The following is a 26,956-nucleotide window of genomic DNA, read 5'->3' on the forward strand; positions in this document are numbered from 1 at the left end:
TTAAAAAAATGGTCTTCACTTGAAGAAATTAGCTTGCTGTCGGAAGCTAGAATATCTTCACGAACTCAGTAATGGATATCACAGAAGTTGGAGCTCCACAAGAAGATCATCTACTCGACCATGAGATCTCCTCATTAAATCACTTGATAGATGATCTTCTACCCATGCAGATAATGACGAATCACATTGTGAATAATGAAAAGGTTCTTTATGAGATATTAGATGAAGTACCGAATGGTCGCAAATCGATGAACAAACTGTTTTATTCCAACTACGTTCCAAAGAAGGGTGATGTAGTCTTAAATTCTTACCCTAGTGCACGATTGCAAACATTATCGACCACCATCGCAAATGAATGGCTGAACGCAGAAAGACAAAGCATATCTCAAATGAACTCTTCTACCTTACAGATAGAAGAACCTATCCTTTTCTCATGGAGAGAGAAATCGCAAGGAACAAAAGACTCAAGAGGAAGTGTTGATGGCGTGGATGAAATAAATAAGGAGACGCCGACGGTACGACAAATCACCAACCATGTATTGTTCAAGAAGGCATCTGCACAAATAAAAAAGCTTTCAAGTGAAATAAGGATGATTGAACCAACTGAAAACGGATTAGCCGGTGACAGGGACAGGGAGATCCACAGACCTAAAATATTGACCTGGGCAAATCCCGACTTCCATGTGGATCCATTGCAAACCTTTGTAGCCACAAAGCTACCAAAATCCCCAAAGAATGAGCCAAAACCAGAGAAGAGAAACAGTACAAAGAGGAGAAGCTTGTTCGGGTTTTGGAGTGGTCGTCGCAAGAAGGATAAGGAGAAGCTTACAGACACAAAAGAGAGAGGCTCACATGGCGACAAACAACTGGTATCTTCCACATCAAATGCTGACATAGATGATCTATCTGCTGAAGGCCAATCTGATAAAAAGACCCGGGCAACCGAATTAGAGAGCGCTGGATCGACGCAGCACTCAGGGAACAAAAATCTCGAGTTTGAGTTGGACGTTCTTGTCTATAAGAACAAAAACGAAGAGCAAGAGGAACCAGGTGAGCAATTGGAGCAAGGGAAAAAGGAAGAGAAATGCGATCAACGTGAGAGATGCAGCAAAAGCTTTGAGTCCGATAGAACTAATGAAATTGATAGACCCAATGTTAATAGCGAAGATGATCATGAATTCGGTGATTTTGAGCAGGCCTCAGAATTGCTCGACCAAGAATCAATCTCACGAACAAATGACCATGCAGATTATCCCTCTTTCACGGCGGCGACGCACATGCCAAGCTTGCAAGACCATACAGACAGCCCGGTAAGCATGGATTCTTTTGTTCTTCTTCAACCGAAAAAAAAGGCAGTCAAGTAGCTATTTCAACGAATATAATACCATAATACAACCCGTTTTATTTTTGTAGATATACGTATATATATATATATATAGTTTCAGGCATCCTCAGTTTTGTGGCTTATGTCGAAGATTATGCCTGAATAATCACGAACATGGTTCAAATCCTTAGCTTTTAGAGCCGTATGTCAACCGGTTACCACCTGGATAACCACGAGTTGATTTTAAATGGGGATTGTGTACATGGTAAGCACCACCATTTTCTTTGGGTGCAGTAGGCAGGCTAGGTGTCAGAGGTTCTGTCTGACGCACGGTATCCTGCATCATAGCTTCCTCATATGTGGGTGGTTCACTACTTTTCTCATCTGTCATTTCTTCTCGTTCTTAGCTTACTGTATACTGCTCTCTAGTTGCACTGCGGTAACTCTGCATTTCACGAACAACAAAGTAATCATTCTACCCTTTATTTAAATATTTTCAATGGTTTAATCCTTGCTTTGCAGTTTGCACAGCCGTATAGCAAGAGAAAAGTTAAACAGTGCATGACGACTAGACACGGCTAGTCAATCATTCAGATCAACAGTTCTACTAGTTATCAAACTTGTGCAATGTTTGACCCTGTCCGGTGATGGTCATATATGGCCGTATGACCTTTTTCTTACACAAGCATGCTACTGTCTAAAGAACTGACGTGCAGATTTATGATATACTAAACAAGGACCAACTAGCTGTACGTCCGACCCAAAATACTAGAAGGCATCAGATGCAAGTCATTCGAGAGATGGGGCATGTATTTTCAAGTTCCTTGTATAGATGGCTTAATTATTGCATTTGTTGTAACGTTCCATCCGTTCTGCATGATAATAACATTTTTTCAAATTCAACATGCTACATTAACTGACTTACTGACCATACTTGAGCGCCAAATCAAACAGATGTTCGAGAGTTCGTCAGGAAGCCGGCTAGGCCTTACACTAATGTCAAACATGCTTCTAATCAACAAATGTGCCCTTGGAGCTGCCCCAGCAAAGAATCCTAGTATAGGCCAGTTCTCCGTCATTTTCACAAGAGGCAAAAGAACAAAGAGCAAGGGCGGTCTACCACCTCTAGCTCAGAGGGTCATCACCCAACTTAGTGTGTTATCGGCCAGCAGAAAACAGCCCAAACTATTAAAACTTTCAAGAGAAGATTTGATCAAACACGAAACGATACAGCGCTGTTGGTCCACATACCAAGCAGAGCTACGTGCAAAGCGTAACGAACAGCTGAAGTTGCAGTACAAGAGCATTAGCAAAGCAATGAACCTGCTGAGTGAATTGAATCCAAAATTATACGAAGCTGCCAAGTCAGAGGAGCAAGGTAAAAGATTCCCCATGGACCTGAGGGTCCCGACAGAGTACCCACCAAACAAAATTTGGTATCACGCCTTCAAGGAGAAAGAGTAGGGTGAGACTCAAGTACATAAAAAGAACAATAAATCAATTAAATAGTTGTGTGCTGGAGTAGCTTCCTGGAATGCAGCATGTAAATATCAAGCATTTACCAAATTAAACCTTTTTCCGCCCATATCGGAGCCTTCTTTCGATTTTCTGTCATCACTGCAAACGGAGATGCCTATACTTCATGAACCTTTGAAAGGGCATATCTACAAATGATAGTTGAAGCTCCCAGTTCTCCGCTGTCAAGTCGCTGTTCATTCGCCTGCTGTAAGAATCTTGATAAGAAAGTTGTGACCGTGATTACCATGGCACAATCTCTACTCATCCTTATTACAGGCTGGTATTTTTTCTCAATGACTTTGGCGCTTTATAATAAATGGATGTTTGACCCAAACAGAGGCATGCAAATTTCCTGTCCTATAACAGTCACAGCGTTCCATCAATTCGTTTTATGGGGTCTTTCGTACACGTTTGTAAGATACAAGAGGTCGAAAAGGCTCGAAAACGCGTTGGATAAGGAACCTCGCACTGATTGGAAATTTTGCCTAAAATACACGGTACCAACCGCAATTGCGAGCGCAGGAGACATTGGCTTTGGCAATGTCTCATTCAAATTTGTACCACTGACAATCTATACCATAATAAAATCTGCAAGCATTGCTTTTGTGTTGTTGTTTGGTTGCCTTTTTAAGCTTGAGAAATTTCATTGGAAGTTGGTATTGATCGTGCTCGTAATGTGCTTAGGAGTTGTGATGATGGTGTTATCACCAAGTAAGAACAAGGACGAGGAAACTGGAATGCAATCAACTGTTTTCTTTGGCTCATCACTCGTCATAGTGAGCAGCTGTCTATCGGGATTAAGATGGGTTTTCACCCAGCTGATACTCAGATTTCAGGAAGTAGAGCAGGATCAAGAGGTAGCACTTGGGAACGCAGAACAAGTATTATACGTCAAAAATTCCATTAGAACGAAACCGCATGCAATCTATACAATATATCAACTGGCACCGATTATGGGGGTAGTCCTTTTTGTCACAGGACTTATCATTGAGAGACCATTCCCAGCCGTACTGAAATCTCGCCTATTCACTCTCCCGGAAGACTCCACACAGCGCAGCGCATTATCCGTACTTAAGGGAATCGTGCTACTCCTCATTCCCGGAATCGAGGTGTTTTTCATGACTATATGCGAATTTGGGATACTACAAGTAGCTCATGTGTTAACGCTCTCGATTGCCGGCATCGTCAAGGAGCTACTCACCATTTTCGTGAGCATGTTGCTCCTGGGCGAAAGACTAAGTGGTATTCGCAATTGGTCTGGAATGATCATCATTTTGTTAGACGTGGCCTACTACAACTATTTCAGATACCAGCAAGATAAGAAGCTTCTGGTGAAAAATTACAGCGCCCTTCCGAACATACTACATGGTGCTGGCGATGGTGCTCGCGACAGCATGAAGGACGGCAGCGAGTATGCAAGCGAACAAGAACTTGTACCACCTGTAGCTTCGCAGGACTATGAGATGGATACAATCTGAGCGAAGATCCACCTATCACGCTACTTGAACACACTGATCAAACGCAATGATCAAACACACGAAGCTATCACACCAGGTTCATAACAGACGACTTATAAACGTTAACTGCATTCACCATCAGCCAATACGACTATGAAGAGCTGTCTTACAGACATAACATCCTCACACCGCATTCAGTTATGTGATTTTCATTAAATAAAATATAATTCTTATCCAGTCTGTACCGAAGTACGACACAACTTGGTATCGGAATCATCACGGAATCCCCCCCTGGAGGAAGGATGTGAAAAAAAAAAAATTCAGGAGATGAAAAATGAAAATAGAATTGAGGAATTGCACAAGAAGTGCACGAAGAGCAGCATAATATATCAGATTATTCGACCACAGTAGGAGCGTTTCCATTTCTTGGGTAACAACCTTATTCGTTTCAGTGTTTGTGCCTTTTTTGTACCTGGGAAGGCGTATTGATCGATAGAGCTTTGCTTTTGCTCTTCAAATATATTGGCTGTAAGGTTTCAGGATCTCGAAGTTGGACGTACAGCTTCCATTTTTTCAATTTACCGGCACATAGTCGTCAGGGCAACATGCCATCTGTTGCGCTCCTAAGAGTAGAAGGTTCTATGTTGAGAAATTTGGCTCTTTCGATTGCAAGCTTTTTCCGAGAGCTTGTGGATGTTGTCGTCCCATCAGATAAAGGTGAGGAGTTCAAAAAGGACGAAGAGGTCAATGCCGAGAGAAAGGCTGAAGATGTATTCACAGGAAAGAAAAAGAGAGAAATTGTGAGAGAAACCGAGACTGAAGTCGTGAGAGAAACCGGGACTGAAGTCGAGAGAGAAACCGAGGCAGAAAATGATTTGGAACTTAAGAGCAGTAAAAGTGCAGCTAGTTTATTCCCTGCCAAGCACAACGTTGACGCAATGTTATTTGGTAGGTCATCAGTGATTCCGTGCTCTCTGGACGTCGATACCTTGGACACACCAATGACATTATCCGTGACACCAGAAGGTAATTTCAGTTGCAAGTTGAATAATGCGCCATTTGCGCCAACTGAAGATGGAAGTAACAACCAATCTGTGGGTGATATATCACCTGTTTTCAAGAATTCAGTCTTGCCAATATCTCCACAGAGTAATATTTCAACCACACCATTGAAAGAGGAGGAAGGCACAATGAAGGATGAAGGGAGTGCAGAAACCGATAAAGAGGGCAACTACGTTTGCCATTACTGTGATGCGAAATTTAGAATTCGCGGCTATCTAACCCGTCATATCAAGAAGCATGCTATCAGAAAAGCTTATCATTGCCCATTTTACAACTCAGATGCACCGCCTGAATCACGGTGTCATAATTCAGGTGGATTCAGCAGGAGAGACACTTACAAGACTCATTTGAAGGCAAGACATTTCATTTATCCGAAAGGAGTCAAGCCTCAGGATCGTAACAAATCGTCAGGCCATTGCTCTCAATGTGGACAATACTTTGAAAATACAGACCAATGGGTTGAGCAGCATATCGAAACTGGCGAATGTAAAGGACTACCAGAGGGATATCTGAAGAATATTAAGAGCGAAAGAACATCTGGAAAGCTAAGAATGATAAAGACATCAAATGGACATTCTCGTTTCATTTCAACGGCTCAAAGTGTTGTAGAACCGAAAGTTCTACTGAATAAAGATGCCTTGGAGGCAATGGCTATAGTAGCTCATAATACCAACAGATCAGATATCCTATCAAAATATGGAAATAATAAGATTATGATGAGCTCAGACGATTTTAATGGCGTTCCAAAAGTAAAAAGAAAGTACACAAGACGTAAGGGTATACTTACGAAGAACAGCAGTGCCAATTTTGAAAAGAAAGATACCAATTCGGGGCTGACTCGGTATTCTGACACGCCTCGAGAAAGCAGGGCATCACCTTACGAAAGTAATTGCCCCTCAGAATCTATGGATGATGAGACTGCTTTAAATGAGATTTCATCCTCTATCAATCCTTCCCCACTTGACAATCATGTACTGGAACTAGTATCAAGCGATTCTTCAGAGTCATCTCACGAGGAACTTCATCACAATGGATTGGAAAAGAATGGTCAAGCAATTCAACCAATGAACATTTCAAACTTTACAAATTCAGTTAAATTTAATGATCCATTTAGCGTGCCATTAGATATGGAACAATGCTCGTTTTTTGATGGAAGTTTCATATCATATTTCTCAAACAATGAAGAATTAAGAAATGTGCACAACCACGCTAACAACGATTTCGCAGCGAACGGAGCCCTTCGAAATCAAATCAATTTGATAGCACAGGCAGAAAATCATCTACGGGAAAACGAGCAATATTTGAGCTTTTACAATTTCAAACAAGGTAAAGATAATACTCTAGCAAGTTCCGATGCTTGAGTTATTTCAACATGGGTATAAATGGCGAATAAATGGGATATTCAAGGAGTTATAAAAAGATCTTCGTATTATCTCAGATAGTTAAATCAACAAATTTAGAGAATACTGCGCAAACTTATATATACTTAACAGTTAGTAAATAAAACATGTATTTCTTGTTGGTAAAGAGATAGTGTATCATTATTCACGTCAACACTTCAAAGTGGTGTAAATCAAATTTAAGCCATCGGCATCTGCTAATTCAAAATAAGTGAAATAATTTAGATAATACACAGTAGAAGCAAGAACTGCATCAGAAGGGAAGTTGATTATAGTATCATTATCAAATTATCTTTCAATTCTAATGCTATCATGTCTCAGGATGAAGGGGATGATATAAATTTCAATGAGCTCGTGGGAAACTTATTGAGCACCCATAACGCAAGCAACCGAAATGAAGAAAATGATGACAATAGTTCAAATGTGCCAGAAAATAGTTTCTTAAAACAAAACTTACCGCAAGATGAAGATACAAACCATGTGGACCTCCCCGATTTCAATGTGGAGGGAGACGACGATGCTTTAGCGGCAGTTGTAGCTAACGCCATCGAAAATATGGATCAAGAAGGGGCACCCTCTGAGGATTTCTTTGAACAGGAGCATGCTGGAAATGTCTCAAAAGAACAAATAGAAGAGCATCAACAAGAAGACTGGGCTCGCATCTTGGAACAGGGCCTTTTACAGGGTACAGATACAGATGCAATCCCAGATGGACAAATCGATGTTCCGCAGGAGCAGCTAGACCAAGACGATGAGAATCTGAGAAGGGCAATTTTGGAATCGCTACAAGAATTAAATGTCGATAGTAATGATAAGGGAACATCAGCAAAGAAATCTTCAAAGAAATCATCAAAAAAGAAGAAGAAGGATAAAACAAAGGAAAAGGATCCGGAAAAGCAGAAATCTGCAACTTCCAAGAAAAAGAAGCGCTCAAAAGACCACAAGAAGAGCAAACATGCAAAAAGTGCAGAGAGCACGTCGATTTCCGAAGATGTTATCAGAGGATTTATGCAGCGTGGAGCTGGCTCTTCGGAGGCAGAAATTGATCAACCAGCCGATACTGAAGACGCTGAAACGCATGCTTTAGTGGAGGCCACATTGAAGGCATTCGAACGTGAGCTTTTGGGAACGCCTACGATCACCCCTGTAACCCAGCAACGAAAAACCGCTTCTAAAAAGAAATCAGCGACAAATGCCCCATCTTCTACTAAAAAGAAAACTTCAAGTAAGAAAAAGCCCGAAAAAGCAGAAACTGTACGGATAGACCCTACTTCTAGTACAACATTAATACATCCGACTATTAATCAGCTCAGTGGACCTACCGAAGAGGATAAAAAGAAGGACAACAAAAAGAAGAAGAAAAAGGCTGCGAAGGATATTTCAGAATCCAACGAGGTTTATGAGGATGATGAATTTTCAAAGGCATTAGCTGAAATGGTCAATCAAGTTGTTAATACTTCCTTAACAGAGACAACCAATCAACCATCTGAAGCAGTTACAAAACAACAGAAGGAGTTTGTGGAACCACTCACGGTACCGGAGGAAAACAAAAAGATCGAGAGGCGGAAAAGCAATGAGGATTCATTCGATTTGAATCAAATCATGCAGAAGGCTATGACGCTTGCTTTCCAGGAACAGCATCAAGAAGGACTCGACAACTCAGTCATGGAAGATTTCAATCGTGGCTTAGGTGATTTTGGAGTGACTAATGTGCTTGATCCTACTTCCGTTGAAATAAAAAAGAAGAAGTCAAGTAAAGCATCAGCTAAAAAAACCCCTCCTAAAAAAAAGAAGATCGGCAAATCATCTACGAGTATTGAAGCTTCTGGCTTGCGAGAAGAACCCTTCAGGAAAGTGAAACCGGCAAAGCCCAAACGAGAAAAAATTCTGCCTTCACGAGATGAGCTCTTTAAAAAGAAGTATCATCAAGCTGCCAGGGCAGCTGCTTCCGCAGCCAGAAAGCTCATAACGGAAAGAAACAAAGCCAGTAAAGCATCACTTCGGATGGAGCGCAAAGTGGCCCGTGAAGAAAAGAGACGAAAGAAGAAGCAGGAGGAAGAAGAACTTGCAAGAGAAAGAAAAGAACTGAAGGATATAGTAGCTAAAGGGCCACCATATCCTCCAGACTTGAGACTTACAAAAAGTGGAAAACCGAAGAAGCCGTACAGAAGATGGACTAAAGAAGAGATGGACAAAAGGGCAGCTGTACCAGCTGATAATCTTAATCGAATAAAAAAAGAGAAAAAGGTCAAAAAGAAAAAATCTAAAAAGTTAAAAAGAGTTCCTTTATCTACATTGAAGAAAATACCTCTTTTCAATTTCGTTAAAGGCAATGTTCCATCAGATATACGACAAAAGTTGAATGGAATCGATGAAAGCTTAAAAAAGATTCCTCTACAAAATTACAAGCTGGATATAAACAGGTTAGCGCCACCTGAGAAAGTTAGTAAAGAAGAAATGGAACGTTTTGATGCAATCAAGGAGGATTTTGACGCAGCTATAAAGTTAAAAAAGTCCTTTGCATTGGCTTCTTTCGATATAACACGTAAGACAGTTATTCGAAGGGAAAAAATTGCCCTCCATCCACCTTGGGCAATTCCAAGTCAACCACCCTTCGCACTTCCAGTTGCCAGGAGAAGAAGGAAGGAGAGAACCAAGAAATTGAAAGATTTCAAAAGTGATAGAAACAGCAGAAAAAGGCAAAGAGATTACTCAATCGCCTTTAATGCACGCAACAGGATTATACCTGCTGTGCTATTTCCCATTATCAATACTCTTAAAGCAGCTGCCAAAGCAAAGGCTGCATCAGGTGCTAGCTCTGAAGAAGCAAGCAATCATTTATTGACAATTATCAAACATACAAAGAAATCTATAGCCCAGACACTACAAATGTCACGGAGAAATTATAAACAGGATTATTCTACGATGAAAACGGAATCTGATATAAATAGGTCGCAGGAAAGGATGAAAAGGGTGAGAAGAATGCCTATTTTCAGTCTTGCAAACATTAGACAAGTCGAGGCGAAGGAAAGGGCGTCCTCACAGAGTTTGCAGGAGAAAAGCACTCCTCCCTCTGTTATAAAAATTGAGGAAGGTACCGTGCCTCAAGATTCTCTGAAAGACATTCCTGGAGATGACCACAAGGTGACATTTGAGATTAATCCCAATTTTTCTTCCAAAGAGACTGCAATTGAGCCAATAGCCATTGTCGGCACTAATGAAGCTCGAGAATTTAAAGTTAGGAACAGTAGTGATGTTTCTGTCTCAAAGGGTCCGCAAGAGTGCGTGGATCACACTGAGACAGGCTCTTCTATTTCTCAAAGAACAAACAAAGATAAGCAAGATTTGACTATTGTTTCGGAAAATCTCAGTCCTCAAGTCATTTCTGCAGAGAAGGGTAATACGGTACTGCAGTCAATGGCGACGAATATATTGACAACATCATGCGAAAAAGAGACCACTAATTCGCAAAATGTTCAAAAATCGGAAACTGTTGAACATAAATTTTCTTCAGCTTTGATACCTTCACCAGTAAAAAACGAATTGGACAATGAAGTCCAATCCTTGACAAAACAATCGTATAGCGGAGAGCAAGAGGTTCGCAACGTAGTCGAAGTTCTCATGAAGCGACAGTTTTCTAGGAGTGATGGAAGTGTTGTAGATCTTCCACCGAATTTGCAAAACATTATATCGGCTTCTATCGGAGAATTAATACCTGCTTTTGAAGACGAAAATCGTTTGGAGGCAACTATTGAAAGAGAGAATAAGCGCCCTAGGCGGGGGCCTTCTCAAGTGTTGAACCTCGACGGGCTTGTGCCACCTTCAGCGCAAAATTTCGTGCCAAAGGTAGAAAGAAAGGAAACATTCTCTCCAGCTGTGACCAGATCTAAACCTCTCAAGAAAAAAGGAGAACAGCCAACGTTAATGTACACATTCAACATACCAGATTATAGAGGAACGCAAGGAAAACGTTTAATGCTATTGAAAAGAGCAAAAAAGCATCTTACAAATGATGAAATGAATGCGTTGAAAAAGGAAATGAACAAAGAGCGTAAAAGGAAGTGGCGAGAAGCCAATGTGGAGAAAAACTGGGAAAATGATCTTCGCTCAAGGCTTAGGAGACGAGCTAACCTTAAGTTCGGGGACAGGGACTCTGAAGACAAGGAAAAATGGTTTGAAGTTGAACTAGCAAAGAATCTGGCTGATAGAGGCATAAAGAGGTCAAATGAAACGGATATGAAGAAGAACAGTTGCTCGACCAATTTAAGTGACAATGAAGTTCTAAACATGATTGCTGCAACACTGAATAAACTAGAGGTGGCTCGTCTGTTGGAACGAGAACTTAACGATGAAGTCAACAAAAAGACTGAGGGTGAGAGAAAAGACGAAAACAGCGGAGAAGGAAAACATGCAGCTTTTGAAGCGAAAAAATCTTTGACTGAAAAAACTACTGATGAAGATCTGTCTGTAGCTGATGAGAAAGATACTAATCAAGAAAGAACAGATGAGTTATTCGAAGACGGCACACTCAAGAGACCGTATCCCGATGATATTCCTGTGATAATTCCGCTATCAAAGAGACCAGCATCTTCTAGCAGTAGTACTGTTTCGTAATCACGTTTTCACATATGTAAAACCTTAGGAAGGCTTTGTATTCGTCTTGCAGTATTGTTTCATCGTTTGCAAGATTATCAAATAAACAGAAAATCAATGTGAATTTCATGATTTAATATTCGTTTATCCACAACTAAGAAATGAAATATCATTAGCTATACGGATTCATTCGTTTATAATGGTATATATAATTTATCCTGGCTATAAATGACACAAACAATAAATATGGAAAAAGCTTCACGACGATAAGAATAAAAAATGGATTGAATTGAATCACTTCTTCAGGAGTATTTAAATAACTTGAGCTGGGTCTCTCTTCTCCCACACAATCTCCGCTGGTCCAATTGGGAGTGTAACCATACTCTGGAAATCTGGAGAAGGAACGTCTTTACCTGGAGGAAAATGCCACTTCATAGTTCTTATGAAAATAGAAAGCAAAACACCTAATTGAACATAAGCAAAATGTTCACCAATACATCTATGTCTACCACCACCGAATGGCAAATATGGAGAGGAAACACCTTTTGAGATAGTGCCGAATCCGTAGTCAACTTCCTCGCCGCTAGCAGTTGAAGAAGCTGCATCGTTGTCCCAGCGATGGATATTGAATTGAGACGCGTTTGGAAAGTAAGTATCTTGCAAATGACAGAAACCTGGAGAAACTAAAACGTGGTAGTTCTTTGGAACGACAAATGAGGTATTTGGAACTTGCATATCCCTCATAACCTTACGGAAAAGAGAATGCAAAGGATGGTGAAGCCTTAGAGTTTCCTTGATAGTTTGGTTCAAAAAAGGCATTTCTTGCAGTGAGTCGTATGTCAATTCTTTCTTACCGTTATCCAAAACACGCATTTGCTCTTGATATAACTCTTCTTGAACATCTGGTCTAGCAGCTAAATGTAATAGGGCCCAAGCAGAAGTAGCAGCAGAAGTATGTTGGCCACCCATCAGCACACCGATCAATAAATTAGCAATTTCTTGATCTGTCATTTTAGTGCCGTCTTTATAAGTAGAGTTTTTCATTAAAGAATCAATCAAATCTCTATCTTGAATATCGTTCCTTTCACGTCTTTCACGGATTAAGGATTTGTAAGCATCAGAAATTGTCTTTTGGGCATGATCTCTTCTCTTGTTGACTGGTAATGGAAGATTTGGGAAAACGAAATTGATTGGGATAAAACCTTTATCCAAATCGCCATACAAATAAGCAAAACTGGTGTCCAGTTTCTCTCTCATCTCCTCACCTAACAAACTCCTAGAGGCTGTGAAAATAGTCATTTCAGGTTGCGTAACCATGACATCAATTTTACCACCTTTTTCCTTATTTATCCCGAAATTGCTTGAAGTTCTGAGATATTTGTAAACTTCATCGGCAATCAGTGGAACATACTTCTTGAAGGCATCTGTAGATAGAGCAGACTTACAGAACTTCTTTTGGTCCATTAAACGACTGTTCGAACAGTCGTAAATGACACCCTTACCGAAAACAGGCGTGGTCAAATGAGTGTAAGCAGCCTCAGCTGACACATCAGCTAATTTGGCGTTGAAAACAAACTCGTGACCCTTGGATCCCAGGTAAACAGTCATAACCTTACCTAAAAGAACAAATGAAAAAATATCACCGTATTTCTCCTGGCACTCTTTGAAAAACTCATACGGTCTCATACCATATGGTATAGCGCTGCCAAACCATGGAATCCAGTGGAAAACCATTGGAGGGCGATCACTTCTCAAAGAGTACAGCAATTGCCAAACGATGTTGTACACAAACGGAGTGATTACAACGATAGAAATCTGCTGTGCTAGTGACAGTGATAGAAATTGCGATAAAGCCAACTGACCATATTCGAAGATCTTAGCTACAAACGACTCTGAACCAGATCCCGACATATTTAGATAAAAATTTGCAACAGAACGGCTTGTCTCCCTTAATACACAAACAACCGCAAGATAACTGCTAATGCCAAATCTATACTCTCCTTATTATATATATATATATATATATAAATAATATAAGATAACGAGCTGCTACATTGTTACGAAGAAAAAGTTCAGCATTAGTGATTTTTCACTTTATCGCGTGTTGCAGTACGAAAGGTAAAATTTTGAATTTAAACGACTCTTAAACGAAGCCTAAACGAATAGTACTCGCAGATCACAGAATTAAAAAATGGTGGAGGCGTTTGTGATGCCCTAGCGATGCATTGTTCAGCTGCAAAGTCGTATGATCACAATTGGGAACTTCTGAGAAGTTATCGGTATTAAGGCACTTAATAACATGCGCGTATGCGAAAGAGACCACTTAGGTGAATGTGATACGAGGATGGTAATAGTAGTTGCAATTGAAATACGAACGTTTCACATTTTGCCAGTCTTGATTCAAATTGACCGATACATTGGCATACTGACAGTTCATGCCGTAGTTATTGACGTCTATCGTAACAATCTCGCGGTAAACGTCGTAGCACAATGGTCTGTCAGCACCTAGACCGTTGAAAAAGGAAAAGACACCTTCTGGTTTCAAGAGACCGACCACCACATCGTACAGATCGAGCATGTCCTGGTAATGCTCGCTGAAAGTGTCATAATATATTCCGTCAAAAAAAGTATCACCTTCGTCCAAAAGCTTATTCAAAGAGTCTTGCCATTTGCCTTCCAGAATTATAACATTGGGGCGATCGTACCACCCGTCAGTTTTCATTCTTGCAAGTACATCAGGATGTGCTTCGCATATGTAATGCTGTGTGGGCTTTTCTTTTTGAATAAAAGTGTCAATGATGCCCATACCGAATCCGACGTTGAGTATGATTTTCTCTTTAGCAGAGCCTGTTGAGCATATAGTCTTCGCAGCTACCGCCATTATTTCAGTTTCCCAATCCATCATCACACCGTCTTTGTTGTCCTTGGTAATGAGAGAATCGTCAGTGTATTCCAAAGGCGTTGCAAGGTATGTCTTTGAATCATCTGCTGTGCGGTCGGTATCTGGCTGAACCACTGCGGCAGTTGTGCTGACAGTTTCTTCTTGTGCTTGGTCATCACGATCAACTTCCAAAAATTCGATCTCCCCTCCATTTATCTTCCTCAACAGTAGCTCCGCACTCACACCAGCTGCAACCACTCTTTTGTACAGTTTACCATTTCGATCCTGGCCTTTCTCTAGTAATAAGTCTCCAATTGTTTTGTTTTCGTAATCGATAAAGTTCCAACCAGCTCCATATTCAAAGAGAATATCCATCATCTTCAGCACAACGTCAGTTTCTTCTTCAGTTAAACTGAGAGGTAAAGATCTAGTCAAAATGTGCAATGGAGTAGTGTTGGATCCATCAATATCGTCTTGCTCCGCTCCCCTTCCTTGTTCGAATGCCGCAACTTGCTCTAAAGTGTATGTTGCTGGTATGCCACTGGCCAAGAATCTATGGAGCTCGGTGGCATACGCAGCATCCGTGATTGGTCGTGAAGGGAACGTAAGCAGTCTATGCAGTTCAGACATGTTCTCACTTGTGCTAGCTTTGGTTTATTTTATGTAGTTCTGTCGATGACTTGACTTTTTTCATTTTTCAATGGTATGTACGTTTTTTTTCATCTCATAAGACATATAAAAATGAATCGTTAATAAAAGAATGTATACAAGAGAGAACCTATAGACGCCGCATCTATTTGGCTTCGTCGAATCTCTTTGAAGCTTCAGCCCAGTTGATGACGTTCCAGATAGCCTTGAAGTATTCAACTTTCCGATTTTGATATTGTAGGTAGTAGGCGTGTTCCCAGGCGTCAATAGCGACCAACGGAACCAATGGGCCCGTTAGAGTATCCTGGTTGTAAGTCTGAACCACATCCAATTTACCGCCATTTTCCAAGTTCTTGACAATGAAGGCCCAGCCGGAACCTTGCACGCCGGCCAATTTGGAGTTGGTCAAAGAAACCAGGTTGTCCAAGGAGCCAAATTGGCTCTTGATGGACTCTCCCAAGGCGCCGCCTGGTGGTTTCCCTCCCCCTTGCGACTCGGGGGCCAAGTTTTTCCAGAACAGACAATGGTTGGTGTACCCACCACCGTGGAACTTCAAGTTTTGCTGCACACCAACGATTTTTTTCGCAATCGTCGGCGAGGGATCGGACTTCAACTGGCAGTTCAGGTCTTCCAGTTGCTCAACTGCGGTGTTGAACCCGTTCACATACGTTTGGTGGTGCTTGGTATAATGCAACTCGTTGATCTGACCGGAGATATTTGGCTCCAACGCATCGAAATCCCAGTCCAGCTTTGGCAAGCTCACCTTGGTTCTCTTGGCGACAAACACCGAGCTGGTTTTGCCAACATTCTTAATTGCACTTCTAGCCAACATCCCTGATTTTTGACTCTTGGCTCTTGTCTTCTTGCTATTTCGCTCGCCACTCCTTGAACCAAGCACAGCAACTACGTCTGAGTAATTTTTCACCTCAACGATCCCTTTTATATATGTATTCTTCTTTATACTATCTATCCCCTAGCGAAAAACGCAAATTTTTTCGGAAATCAGGTCGGCCATTAAAGTACAAGAGACAAACTGGAGCTCCAAGGGGACACGCAACTCAAGCAATGCACAACGAACGTTTGGTCTGCTAACTACCGCAGACACTTGCAAACGACAACCGCATCCACCGGTAAAGAGACCACAGTTTATTTGATTCTTATCTTCTTAGTTCATGATAGACAAATTATCGATCTGCCTGTGCTGCCAAAAGACTCTTCCCTTTCTTTTGTCCGGAAACTCTTTTATCCGGACACTTGTGCGTTTTGTCCGGACCTTTTTATTCTGTCCGGCATTGTGTCCGGCTACCGGGGAGTGTCCGGTATTGAGCGACCCCGGTAGCCGGACAATGATTTTGGCACCTGAAGCTTGTTACCCGGGGTAACGAAATAATGCCGAAATTTCTCGGAGGCATTACTATGGCCCTGCCGCGTACCAGCAGGAGGGATCAATTGATCAATCAATGATTCAATGCTTGGTGGGGGTCGTAGCAAGGCTACAAGGAGGAGAGTAGGCACGTTATTTGCACGGGAAGTATAGTGTAGCCACCAGCAGCTCGTTCGGCTCACGCACTGTAAGTTTGAATAGTGTTAAGTGACCTTTCATAGTGGAAGCTGTGAGTTGCATAGGTGGGCGTGTTGCAGTTTGTAATGGCATATGTCGTCCAAGAATCTTACTCGCAAACGGTCGCCACATGATTTTGTGTTCAAGCAGGAACTGGGTCATGGATCGTATTCAACTGTGTACAAGGTTTTCGATAAACACAGTGTGAACCATGTTTACGCTATCAAGGTGTGCTCAAAAGCGCACATCATCAAGGAAAATAAAGTCAAGTACGTTACGATAGAGAAGAACACTCTGAATTTGCTGGCCAGGGCGTGCCATCCCGGAATTGTGAGGCTGTATTACACGTTTCATGACGAAGAAAACCTGTACTTTGTGCTAGATTATGCGTCTGGGGGTGAGTTACTCCAGTTGTTGCATAAAATGGGCAGGTTCAGCGAGTCGTGGTCGTTGCATTTTAGCTGTCAATTGATTGATACTATAGAGTTTATCCATTCGAAGGGTATTATCCACAGAGATCTCAAGCCTGAAAATGTACTGCTCAATAGGTTTGGGAGGTTAATGATTACAGATTTTGGTACTGCAGCAACTCCGTTGAATCAACAAAAACAAGAAGATGATCAAAACGAAAGCCCGAGATGCTCCTCTTTCGTAGGTACAGCGGAATACGTTTCTCCTGAGCTTTTGCTATCCAATCAATGTGATTTTGCTTCAGATATATGGGCCTTGGGCTGTATAATATTTCAGTTCATCATGGGAGTGCCTCCGTTTAGAGGAAAAAATGAACTACAAACGTTCGAAAAAATTGCTAGCTTGGACTATTTATGGAATAATCAGCACTACTCTTCAAATAAAATAGACCCAGTGATCATAAAGCTCGTTCAAAAAATTTTGGTATTGAACCCACAGGAGAGATTAACGCTAACTAACATGAAAAAAGATGAATGGTTCGATAAGGTTGACTGGAACAATAAAGATCACATTTGGAGAGGCATTTGGCAAGTTTCAGAACCGGCATATGGATCCAGCAATGGGGTCGGTAACGGTATCAACAATGGTATAAGCAGCGGTTCGACTAATGGCTCAACAGGTGGGTTCCCGCCAAGACAGAACCTGATTTCTAATAAACCGCTTCATGTTATTGATACGCCAATTAGGAGTATACCAATAACAAAGCAGAAAAAGAAAAAGCCAACAAAAGTATCAAACACAACTAGTAGCATAGTAGAATGGAGGAAAAAATTGGGAATTTCATTGCAACAAGCTCAAGTGCCATCGTCTGTTCCCATTAATAACTCAAAATTAGTTGTACCGTCTCCTCCACTGGTACCACAACCGACCTCGACCTATCTGCGGCCAGCTGTATCACCTCGACTAATGCCATCATCTACTACCCCATCCCCCTCTGTGAAACGATCAACATCTCAGCCATCACTCTCAAAGGCAGCTCCTTCCCACGACGATTTATATCGACCGGCATCATCCCCCGATGATCCAAACATTACTGATCATAATAGCAACAGTCATAACAATAATATCACTGTTAATACCACCACCAACAATAATTATAATGATATTCACAGACCGAAAACTATGGTGTTAAAGCAAGATTATGTTAATATTTTTGAGATTCCATTCAAGCCTGATGGTCCTCCAATGTCATTAGAGAGTTATAGCAAAATCAACAATGATATTATAACCGAATTAGTTTCGAAATTTAGGCCTGAATTAAAGTCATTCTCAAAATCACCAGTATTATCAACGCTTTTTAAAGATGGAACATTATCGTACAAAAATGATGGATTCTCGAAGCATATGGTAAACGTTGGGGATCCAGATTTATCAATGTATGATTTTGAATTTTATGAACAAAAAAATGACGGCTTCTTAATTTTGGAAAAATATAAATACAAAATATGGTTCATTTCGTTACCAACAATACCGGTGACCAATGGATTAGGTCCAATTGTAAATTCGGATGAAAACTGGGTAGATTGTTTCTTCAGGGCTAGACAAATAATGGATGAACATAAAACAGTGATAAACAAACTTAAGAATGTTCATTTAGATGAACCATTTATGGCACTTCCATCTCCAATTGAAAGTCGCCCTTCAAGTTCCAATGTAAACGACAGCATCAAGGAAAGTGCAGCAATTTCAAGAAAGACACAAATTTCCGACAAAAGTGTAAATACCAAAACTAGTACTTTTACAGAATCAACTTCACAAGTAGTAAGGAACGTTTCATCACCGCCATCTTTTGGCAATGGTGTAAAGCGTAATGGACAAAAAAATTCACCTTTAACGTTGCAACCTCCTTTATCGTCGCCTGCAATGGTCAATCAATCAAAAAAAATGGGTTACAGGTCGCCGTCTTCACCAATATACGTTAGATCACCAACGCTGAGTCCACAATCACAATCGATGAAAAAGTATGCAGTGCCAAATAATATGGTTATTAGTAGTAGTCGTTATGAGGTTTTGAACGCATTAAAGCAAAACTCGGGCACTAATGTCGCTAGCAGTGGAGCATCAGCAGCATTTAAAAATTTACAAAAAAAGAAAATGAATCAGCATAAATAAATTGAGGTGGAATTGTATTTCCGTGTATTTCGAGCTACATATTTTTTTATATATATTTTGTCATATTTTGTCATATTTTGTCATTTTAATCTGTTATGTCAGGTTGGAAGCATAAATGGGTAAAGGTGGTGGTGGTTTAAATTGTTAATTAAACGATTGAATAATATATTTATTCAAGAATACTTGCATCAAAATACAAGCTTGGATCCAAAGCAGAAATATCAGCAGATTTTGTTTCACGCTCCAAGAGTAACTCTGCCATGACTTTACCAGTACCGGGGGCATTATTAATACCCCAACATGAATGACCACTAGCAATATATAAATTGTCAACATTTGTTTCGCCAATTAATGGACCTGAGCTTGTGGGTACGTTTAAAACAGGTAAGTAGCAAGCTTGTCTTTTTAATATATGACCATTTGATAAATTTTTTGATAATTTGGAGACGTAATGATATAATTCATCACATTTTTCACGTACAACTTCAACAGCATCTGTTGTTTCTGGTAATTCTACTAAAGTATCGCCTTCACCACAAACATAGACTTCGTCCTTTCTTGCATACATTTCCGGTGAAAAATATTCATTTTTACCAATTTTTAGTTCTGTGAAGATTGCATATGGTGAAACTGTACCCGTTGATGGCTTTAAAGTAATTGAATGAGCTCTCAAGCCCGAAATCGGACAATCTGGTAGAAGTTTAGATGTCCAAGGACCCATTGTTAATACAACCTGTTGAGCATCCAGAATATCAACAATATCATTACTTACTGAATCATCATCAGTTGTTGAATTATACGAAATGCCACAGCAAGCACCGGATTCATTATATTGAAGTTTCGTAACCTTACCCAATATTAAATCAACAGCTTCGGTCTCCATTGCTTTTAACAGTAGAAAATGAGTGAATTTATATGGATGAACCTGAGCGGTTGAATCTGTACCACCAAGCGATGACCAGTCCTTGACTAGATTTTTTTTGATCCAATTTAAATCTGAAGGTAACGGATTCGATGGATCACCTAATGGTATTGAATTTGAATTCAAATTTGAATTGGTAGCTGATGTAGATTTATTTTCGCTATAATCTGCCGACTGTTTCATATCAAAGCCTGAATTTTCATCAGAATTCAAATTCGTTAAAGGAATATCATCATCATCATCATTATTATTACTACTATTATTACTATTATTACTGTTGTTGTTATCATTATTACTAGTGCTGTTATTACTGGCGCCACCTTTCTTTTTGCTTTCCTCACTCTTGTCACTCTCCTCAGCATTTTGCGGTATATTGGAACTTACTATATTTGAGCTGCTATGGAAGCGAGAACTGCCTTTTGGCGAAGGATCCTCACTTCCAATCTCTAGCTCCGAACTTGATGTCTTGCTCTTGTTTTTTGAAGCCAGTTTAGCCTTCAGCTTTTTCTTCAAAGACAGCCTGTTTCCCGTTGCACTAGAATCCGAGCCGGTAGACGTGCTCGAACCCGAGCACGAGCTCGAGTAGCTCGAGTAGCTCGAATCGCTGTCCTCTCCATCGTCATTCGGCCCCACGTTCTGCACGTCTGCTTCCAAAGACACCGTGGTGAGTCTCCTGTAGTCCCAGTTATTCTCGCCGTCGTGCTCATCGCTGAGGTCTTGATGCAGCTGAAAGCTCAACGGAACGATCTGCTGCGGGAACGCCCAAGATGCCAGCAGCCCCCCCGCTTTGCCCGACGCCCCGCCAGCCACCCGCTTGCTCTCCAATATCGTGATGTGATGTGTAGACGGATCAAAGTCCGCGTGTCTGGTCAGGTAGTACGCCGTGCATACTCCAATGATACCGGCCCCCACAATCACAATATGGTGTTTTCCCTGGCCCTTGCCGGATGGGTGTGACAAAAACGTCAATTTGTCTATGAAATCCGTCGCCATTGCTACCTCTTCTCGAGCCTAACCTCTTGATTTGCTGTTTCACACTACTAAGCACAACTTCCCGGTCTCTTCTCTCTGCGAAGCCCTGCTAAACGTTCTCCTGGGAACTGAAGGTGCACGCACCGATGTATATATATATTTCTATGAATATTGATCACTTTGCAACTGAAATTTGATAAAAAAATATGCAAATATCAATGCAAAACACCAACGCGGATATATATAAATATATCCAGGAAAAAAGACCGATACTTGAACTGAATTAGAGCCGAAGCAGGCCCGAATTAGAACGTACTGGACACATGTAACAGTCTGTGATTGAAGCAGACCAGAAACACGCCAGAACCAGACGCCCAGAGACACCAGAAACACAAAGTCTCGTCCAAACGGCTACTGACCTCCATCCATAAGAGCCATGTTCCCAGGCTCCCAAGCTCCCCGGTCTCTGTTTCAGAGTGACTTGCAATCGGTAACGGCCGTGAGGGGGGTTGCTGCTGTTGCATATGTGGGTACGTGCAAGCATACGACATTCGTATAAAGGCAGCAATAGGCGTTTCGTTCCCGTCACGGCTCGTTCCTCGCCAAACCAAAATACGAGCTCGTTTGTGGCGCGTCGTTCACGCTCTAGGAGGGGGGCTCGTTCACGGACCCGCGGTGTACAGGTGTAGCTGCCGCCTCGAGATGGAGATGTCAACTGTTACGGCAGAGGCCGGAAACCCGGGTGACGCGGCCGTGTGTGGTGATGGACCGCGGTGTTACCCGTTCTCGGCACGTGTTTTAAGGGGAGTGCCCTTGGCGCCCTACTCGTACTGGAACACAAGCTTGGGAGCACGTCTGGTGTTGGGGAATGATGATCTGCAATCGGCAGGTGGGCTTCTGGTATGGGTAACGTTGCACGTGAAGCGATGAGCAATTAGCTCGCTGTGTAAAAGTCCATGATCTCTGGTCATCTGTTGCGAGAGTCAGGCGTTGCTGGGGAGTGTTGATCTGGCAGCACCCTGATGCGCTTGGGGTTTCCTGGCGTGTAGTGCTGACCTCTCTCCAGGAGCTCTGGGTGAGCCGTCTTGTGCTGGCCTCAGTGGCGCTCCGCACGCAGGGTCGATCTTGCTAGGATGTGTATTCTTGGTCGAGTAGCAGTGCCGCACTTCTTATGTTTTGCAGCTGGTGCGGTATTGATGCCAGTTTTGCAGCGTGTAGTGTGTTGTTGCTTCGATGTGCAGTGTCGTTCTGGCAAGATTGGAGCACTTGGCACACTTTGAAATAGCCGCCGTAATCTCCAGGGCCGCGGTCACGTGACCGAGAATGAGCAGTATTCACATAAATATACACATATATATCGCCGAACAGGGCCTGAGCAGAGGAGCAACAGCTATGCTATGAATGCCAGGACCAGAAGAACGATCAATGCAATAATTAGCAGGACTATGCAACAGTCATTGAACTTTTCTTTATTCTTTTCATATACCCATTCCAATTGACGCCGGCCTCGCGACAATTTGTTTGTCAATGTATCCATATTTCCGTCCATTTCGTCCAGCAGTTGTCCCTGATCCTGTAGCTCTTCCCCCATTGTCTGTGCTTGTGAATGCAAATTCGTCATCGTGTGATGTATACTGTCGAGATGCGTGTCCTGTTCCCTCAGCATCTGCTCCTGGAACGGGTTCTCATACATGGGTGACATCTCTTGATCTGGTGTCTGTGTCTCTTCAAATGCCAATTGCGGCTGCGCTTGCGATTGTACTTGTGGTTGCGACTTCGATACCGCTTTGAGCTCCCTTAAAGCCCTAACTAGTTCATGCACTTGTGTTTCTCGTTTCGATACATCTTGGCCACTTCTTTGCATCACTATGCAACTCTTTTCGAGGTCTTGTATCGTTTCCTCCACATCTTTCAATATATCGTACACTTCGTCATTCTCTTCCCTTGAGTTACTGTTGAAATAATGCGCTAGCCTATCTATTTGTTCCCCTGTGTCGACCACTACCTGTTCAAAGGGATCTTGGTCCATCTTTTATTGGTCTTTATCTTCCTGTTTTCTCCTTATCCTGCTTTATTCAAAGATCCTGGCATAAAGAAGCTTCATTCGGGATATGTGTTTTCAACTTTCCCACTTGACAAAGGGCACACAAGACAAACAAATACGATGAATGAGCAAGACCAACCGCGTGACCATGATGATTTGAACAAACTAATCAACTTGTCAGAGACTGTTGGTGGTTCACAAACTAGAAAGTATCTGAACGATAAAGTTACTCCTCACCTACTGAATGGTATGAGACTTTTGGCAAGGGAAAAACCAGAAAATCCATTGAAAGTGCTTGGTGAATATCTAATAAAACAGAGTGACATTGAAAAATGAATTTGTGAAATTTACGTGCATATATACATGTTTAAAATTTTTCTTGCTCTAAATCGATTGGATCGTTATTCATCATCTCAAATCCATAATAACAGACTAAACTCATCAAGCTAACTCTCCAGCCGTTCCAAAGCTCCATTGTCATTTTTTTGCTCTTGATAGAGTTCCATACTCCCTCATATCTAATGGGTTTTATAACTAGATCATTCCTATCAATACTTAAGGAATTTTGATTCGAATTAATTAGATAATTAACCTGACATCGACGTAATAAATTCTCAATCGGTAATTTTGCGAATAATTCCATAAATTGTGAAACGAATTTCAGTGAACTATACCATTTTATCTGGGAGTGTTTTTCCACGTTGAATTCATGGTAAATTAATACATCAAATAGTTTATTGAACGTTACATTAAAGACAGATTGTAGGATTGTTAAAATCCACATATCTATTGATATCTTTACCCCATCCTTTGACCAGGACCAGTTCCTAATAAGTTTTTTTAAGCTCCTTATGGGTTTCGCGCCTCTGTGAATTGAGGTTACTATAAATCTTGTCCGTATAATGTCTAATGGTAAAAGAACTATCTTTGTCAAAATATTTGCCGATAAAGTCAAAATAATCGAAGCTTTTAAATTTGGTGAGTGTATTAAATCCATAAAGTATGGGTCCGGTATGCCTAAAAATGGCGATATTATCCCTGTGAACCACGCATCCAAAGTTATCGAGAGAAAATTGTAGATAAATGTCGTATTATTTGCCTTCCATAAACCACGTATACCTTCATTATCCATTAACGCGTTCATGATATCCATGGTGTGGTTAGATTCTGGAGTAATTATTATCTCATTGGCATTAACGAAGTCCTCATGTTCCCTCTTTGATTCTTCCTCATTTAGTACTGCTGATCTCCACCTCGATGAATCATTCGTTGTGGGGAAGAAATCAATCTCTTCATTGAAATCATCCTTTTCAGGATACGCAGGATCGTCAGCTAGCTCATTTTTCAACTCAACTGGTAATCGTGCCGAACAATTATCACGCTCAACAATTTCGTTAAAATCACCAACCTGCAGTAATACTCTGGCCACTTCAAAAGGTTGTTGTATCAAATGTTTGAAGTACTTTCTCAAAAATTGATCGCAAAGCTGGCCCAAAATTTTTTTCCATGTCCTTACATTCAAAAAGTCACTCCACTCCATATCACTGATGTTTTTGTGAGACTCTATATTAGTTCCATTTGTGTCCCTTGTGAACAGTTTTTTACTATCACCGAACGATAGGCCTGACAGAAGACTTCCAGATGCTTTTTTGCTGAATGCATTTTTGCCTATTCTGCTGCCAGATGATTGGACTACGGCCAATTTCGACGCCATCGTCTGCCCATTCACGTCTACCACTCCCTTGTCGGGCCTAAAGATCGCCGAATAACCAGCGTTGAAATCTTCAGGATTGTAATATGGCCTTGCCTGTAATCTATTGCCTGAGTCCTCCATCCGTTCCGGTGCCCAAGATGGCTTCGAGTCGTTTATTTCCTTCGCAACAACCTCTATTATCTCATCGTTACTCTTGTCATCCCTCTTGTCTTTTTCTTCACATTACCAGTCCCACCGTAAACAGAAAAAAAGGGAAGGTGAAAAGTGAACCACCTACACTGACGACAAGAAACCAAAGAAATACATCCCAGCCTGAAATGTGTCCCTGCAATCATGCTCACCTTCGGCGTAACCAGAGCTCTATTCTAATAAGTCTATAGATACAACTACAAATCAATGTAAATACATATGACAATTTAGTATGTTCAGCCGAGGGCCGGGTATGGAACAAACTGTATGTTTCTCAGAGGAAGGATAGTAGTCAGCAGTAAAAAGAGTATATTTTTCTTGCCTTAGAACGGCCCTTTCACGTCATTCTCATGTTTAGGGCGTTCTTCGAGGTCTTGAAAGTCATCGCACTGATAGTCATATCTTCGTCATTTCAAGTAGTCAGCTGAGAGATGAATTGAAAAAAGGGAATTGATGACTGCTTTCTCTATCGAGCATCCCTGCACCCTGTATTTAGCATCCATACATTTCAATTATCGTTTTTTTCTTGTCGCGCAGGCGTGCTGGATGACCATATTTTTGCGTGGTGCTGTTCATATGTTGCGGAAAGCCATTTGCGGAGCCCGCGTAATGAAAAGATCCGAAGGAGATGGGAGGACAGTTGGCTCGGCTCGGCTGGGCGGGGCTGGTTGGGCTGCGGTGCAGCGAGCTTGCTTGGAGTTAGTTGGGCATACACAGAGAGCGCCCTGTCGCGCGGGAGGTAACGAGCAGTCCAGCACAGTGCCTGTCTGTTTCTCTGCCTCGGTGTGCTGGACAGACAGGTTGGCTGCTCACGCAGGGTGGTACCCGGTTGGCGACATTGTGCACAGGCAGTAAAGTCCCGTCTGACTGTGTGAACCTCTGGAAAATCATGAGTGGGGGTAGTGTATGATATACTTCAACACTGAAAATATGTCGACTTAACAAGTGCATTCAGTCTTCCCTAAGAGAGCTGTTAAACAAAGCATATACATCACCAAAAATGGCTAAGTTCTTGAAAGCTGGTAAAGTTGGTACGTATTAAGCACAGAATTAGATTACGAGTGGACCACAGTGATTTTAGACCTCGCCTACATTGAAGATTTTGGAGTTTTGAAAAGTTGCAGGCATACTATGTGTGATCGAGGGACAAATTGAAATGCTCTCAGAGAATACTCACAAGGCCAATTACGAATGAGATTCCGGATAAACAGTGGCCTGCCAGAATTGTTGAGACTAGTTGGCAACGGCTGGCGGAAGTTGCGACTTCGTGTCATAGTCTTCGTGCCAGACAGGAATAGATGTACAGATAACGTGAGGGACTCCTCGGTGCAACCAGATAGGCAAGGTCTTTCACTCTGGGAATATAAATGGGACATTAATTTACTAACATTTCTGAATATTTTTATAGCTGTTGTCGTCCGTGGTCGTTACGCCGGTAAGAAGGTTGTTATCGTCAAGCCTCACGATGAAGGTTCCAAATCTCACCCATTTGGTCATGCTTTGGTTGCTGGTATTGAAAGATACCCATTGAAGGTTACCAACAAGCACGGTGCTAAGAAGGTTGCTAAGAGAACTAAGATCAAGCCATTCATCAAGGTCATCAACTACAACCATTTGTTGCCAACAAGATATACTTTAGATGTTGAAGCTTTCAAATCAGTTGTTTCTACTGAAACTTTTGAAGAACCATCTCAACGTGAAGAAGCCAAGAAAGTCATCAAGAAAGCATTCGAAGAAAGACACCAAGCTGGTAAGAACCAATGGTTCTTCACTAAGTTGAGTTTCTAAGTCAATCAATATCCAATATTCATTCTGTAAATGGATATCGATAGGGGGATTCAATGGATGGATACTTTTTTTTATATGTAACTTTTAGCTCACAGCTCATGGCTTTTTTTTGCCTTTTTTTTTAGTTTAATAATCTATGTAAAAAAAAAGAGGAATAACTTCAACTATAGTAACAACATTGAGTGTTTGAATTCTCTTGAATTGCAGGGTCATATTCTGATCTTCCTGTCTTTACTGATTTGCTACGTGCCAGTGTCTCTGATTTTCTGGAAAACCAAAAAAACGGGCACTTTCAAAGAA

At 41.4% G+C, this 26,956-nt stretch overlaps 15 protein-coding genes across 15 annotated transcripts; 8 read left to right on the forward strand and 7 right to left on the reverse strand.

Annotated features, from left to right (window-relative positions):
• Positions 1-71: 71 nt before the first annotated feature.
• Positions 72-1,364, forward strand: LFT1 (Lft1p; the record flags this gene model as incomplete). The annotated part of the gene is made up of 1 exon (XM_037288671.1): positions 72-1,364. The coding sequence occupies one exon, from the start codon at positions 72-74 to the stop codon at positions 1,362-1,364; it is 1,293 nt and encodes a 430-aa protein (XP_037144566.1).
• Positions 1,365-1,511: 147 nt separating this feature from the next.
• CMI8 (Cmi8p) lies at positions 1,512-1,715 on the reverse strand (the record flags this gene model as incomplete). Its single annotated transcript, XM_037288672.1, has 1 exon — positions 1,512-1,715. One exon carries the CDS (start codon positions 1,713-1,715, stop codon positions 1,512-1,514), a length of 204 nt encoding a protein of 67 aa, XP_037144567.1.
• A 416-nt stretch (positions 1,716-2,131) lies between these two features.
• Positions 2,132-2,788, forward strand: MRPL28 (mitochondrial 54S ribosomal protein mL40; the record flags this gene model as incomplete). Its single annotated transcript, XM_037288673.1, has 1 exon — positions 2,132-2,788. One exon carries the CDS (start codon positions 2,132-2,134, stop codon positions 2,786-2,788), a length of 657 nt encoding a protein of 218 aa, XP_037144568.1.
• A 206-nt stretch (positions 2,789-2,994) lies between these two features.
• Positions 2,995-4,320, forward strand: YMD8 (Ymd8p; the record flags this gene model as incomplete). Its single annotated transcript, XM_037288674.1, has 1 exon — positions 2,995-4,320. One exon carries the CDS (start codon positions 2,995-2,997, stop codon positions 4,318-4,320), a length of 1,326 nt encoding a protein of 441 aa, XP_037144569.1.
• A 584-nt stretch (positions 4,321-4,904) lies between these two features.
• Positions 4,905-6,722, forward strand: STP1 (Stp1p; the record flags this gene model as incomplete). Its single annotated transcript, XM_037288675.1, has 1 exon — positions 4,905-6,722. One exon carries the CDS (start codon positions 4,905-4,907, stop codon positions 6,720-6,722), a length of 1,818 nt encoding a protein of 605 aa, XP_037144570.1.
• A 351-nt stretch (positions 6,723-7,073) lies between these two features.
• Positions 7,074-11,375, forward strand: SPP41 (Spp41p; the record flags this gene model as incomplete). The annotated part of the gene is made up of 1 exon (XM_037288676.1): positions 7,074-11,375. The coding sequence occupies one exon, from the start codon at positions 7,074-7,076 to the stop codon at positions 11,373-11,375; it is 4,302 nt and encodes a 1,433-aa protein (XP_037144571.1).
• Positions 11,376-11,666: 291 nt separating this feature from the next.
• Positions 11,667-13,265, reverse strand: ERG11 (sterol 14-demethylase; the record flags this gene model as incomplete). The annotated part of the gene is made up of 1 exon (XM_037288677.1): positions 11,667-13,265. One exon carries the CDS (start codon positions 13,263-13,265, stop codon positions 11,667-11,669), a length of 1,599 nt encoding a protein of 532 aa, XP_037144572.1.
• A 412-nt stretch (positions 13,266-13,677) lies between these two features.
• On the reverse strand, positions 13,678-14,865 carry RMT2 (protein-arginine N5-methyltransferase; the record flags this gene model as incomplete). Its single annotated transcript, XM_037288678.1, has 1 exon — positions 13,678-14,865. One exon carries the CDS (start codon positions 14,863-14,865, stop codon positions 13,678-13,680), a length of 1,188 nt encoding a protein of 395 aa, XP_037144573.1.
• Positions 14,866-15,028: 163 nt separating this feature from the next.
• On the reverse strand, positions 15,029-15,715 carry SOD2 (superoxide dismutase SOD2; the record flags this gene model as incomplete). Its single annotated transcript, XM_037288679.1, has 1 exon — positions 15,029-15,715. The coding sequence occupies one exon, from the start codon at positions 15,713-15,715 to the stop codon at positions 15,029-15,031; it is 687 nt and encodes a 228-aa protein (XP_037144574.1).
• Positions 15,716-16,537: 822 nt separating this feature from the next.
• Positions 16,538-19,027, forward strand: PKH3 (protein kinase PKH3; the record flags this gene model as incomplete). The annotated part of the gene is made up of 1 exon (XM_037288680.1): positions 16,538-19,027. One exon carries the CDS (start codon positions 16,538-16,540, stop codon positions 19,025-19,027), a length of 2,490 nt encoding a protein of 829 aa, XP_037144575.1.
• A 169-nt stretch (positions 19,028-19,196) lies between these two features.
• Positions 19,197-20,942, reverse strand: TDA3 (Tda3p; the record flags this gene model as incomplete). Its single annotated transcript, XM_037288681.1, has 1 exon — positions 19,197-20,942. The coding sequence occupies one exon, from the start codon at positions 20,940-20,942 to the stop codon at positions 19,197-19,199; it is 1,746 nt and encodes a 581-aa protein (XP_037144576.1).
• A 1,369-nt stretch (positions 20,943-22,311) lies between these two features.
• Positions 22,312-22,950, reverse strand: TLG1 (Tlg1p; the record flags this gene model as incomplete). Its single annotated transcript, XM_037288682.1, has 1 exon — positions 22,312-22,950. One exon carries the CDS (start codon positions 22,948-22,950, stop codon positions 22,312-22,314), a length of 639 nt encoding a protein of 212 aa, XP_037144577.1.
• Positions 22,951-23,085: 135 nt separating this feature from the next.
• SDC1 (Sdc1p) lies at positions 23,086-23,301 on the forward strand (the record flags this gene model as incomplete). Its single annotated transcript, XM_037288683.1, has 1 exon — positions 23,086-23,301. The coding sequence occupies one exon, from the start codon at positions 23,086-23,088 to the stop codon at positions 23,299-23,301; it is 216 nt and encodes a 71-aa protein (XP_037144578.1).
• Positions 23,302-23,332: 31 nt separating this feature from the next.
• Positions 23,333-24,799, reverse strand: UGO1 (mitofusin complex protein UGO1; the record flags this gene model as incomplete). Its single annotated transcript, XM_037288684.1, has 1 exon — positions 23,333-24,799. One exon carries the CDS (start codon positions 24,797-24,799, stop codon positions 23,333-23,335), a length of 1,467 nt encoding a protein of 488 aa, XP_037144579.1.
• A 1,069-nt stretch (positions 24,800-25,868) lies between these two features.
• HG535_0D05620 (60S ribosomal protein eL27) lies at positions 25,869-26,656 on the forward strand (the record flags this gene model as incomplete). The annotated part of the gene is made up of 2 exons (XM_037288685.1): positions 25,869-25,899; positions 26,277-26,656. 2 exons carry the CDS (start codon positions 25,869-25,871, stop codon positions 26,654-26,656), a joined length of 411 nt encoding a protein of 136 aa, XP_037144580.1.
• Between the last annotated feature and the right edge of the window lie 300 nt (positions 26,657-26,956).

This window comes from Zygotorulaspora mrakii, chromosome 4, assembly GCF_013402915.1.
Source record: "Zygotorulaspora mrakii chromosome 4, complete sequence".
Lineage (NCBI taxonomy): Eukaryota > Fungi > Ascomycota > Saccharomycetes > Saccharomycetales > Saccharomycetaceae > Zygotorulaspora > Zygotorulaspora mrakii.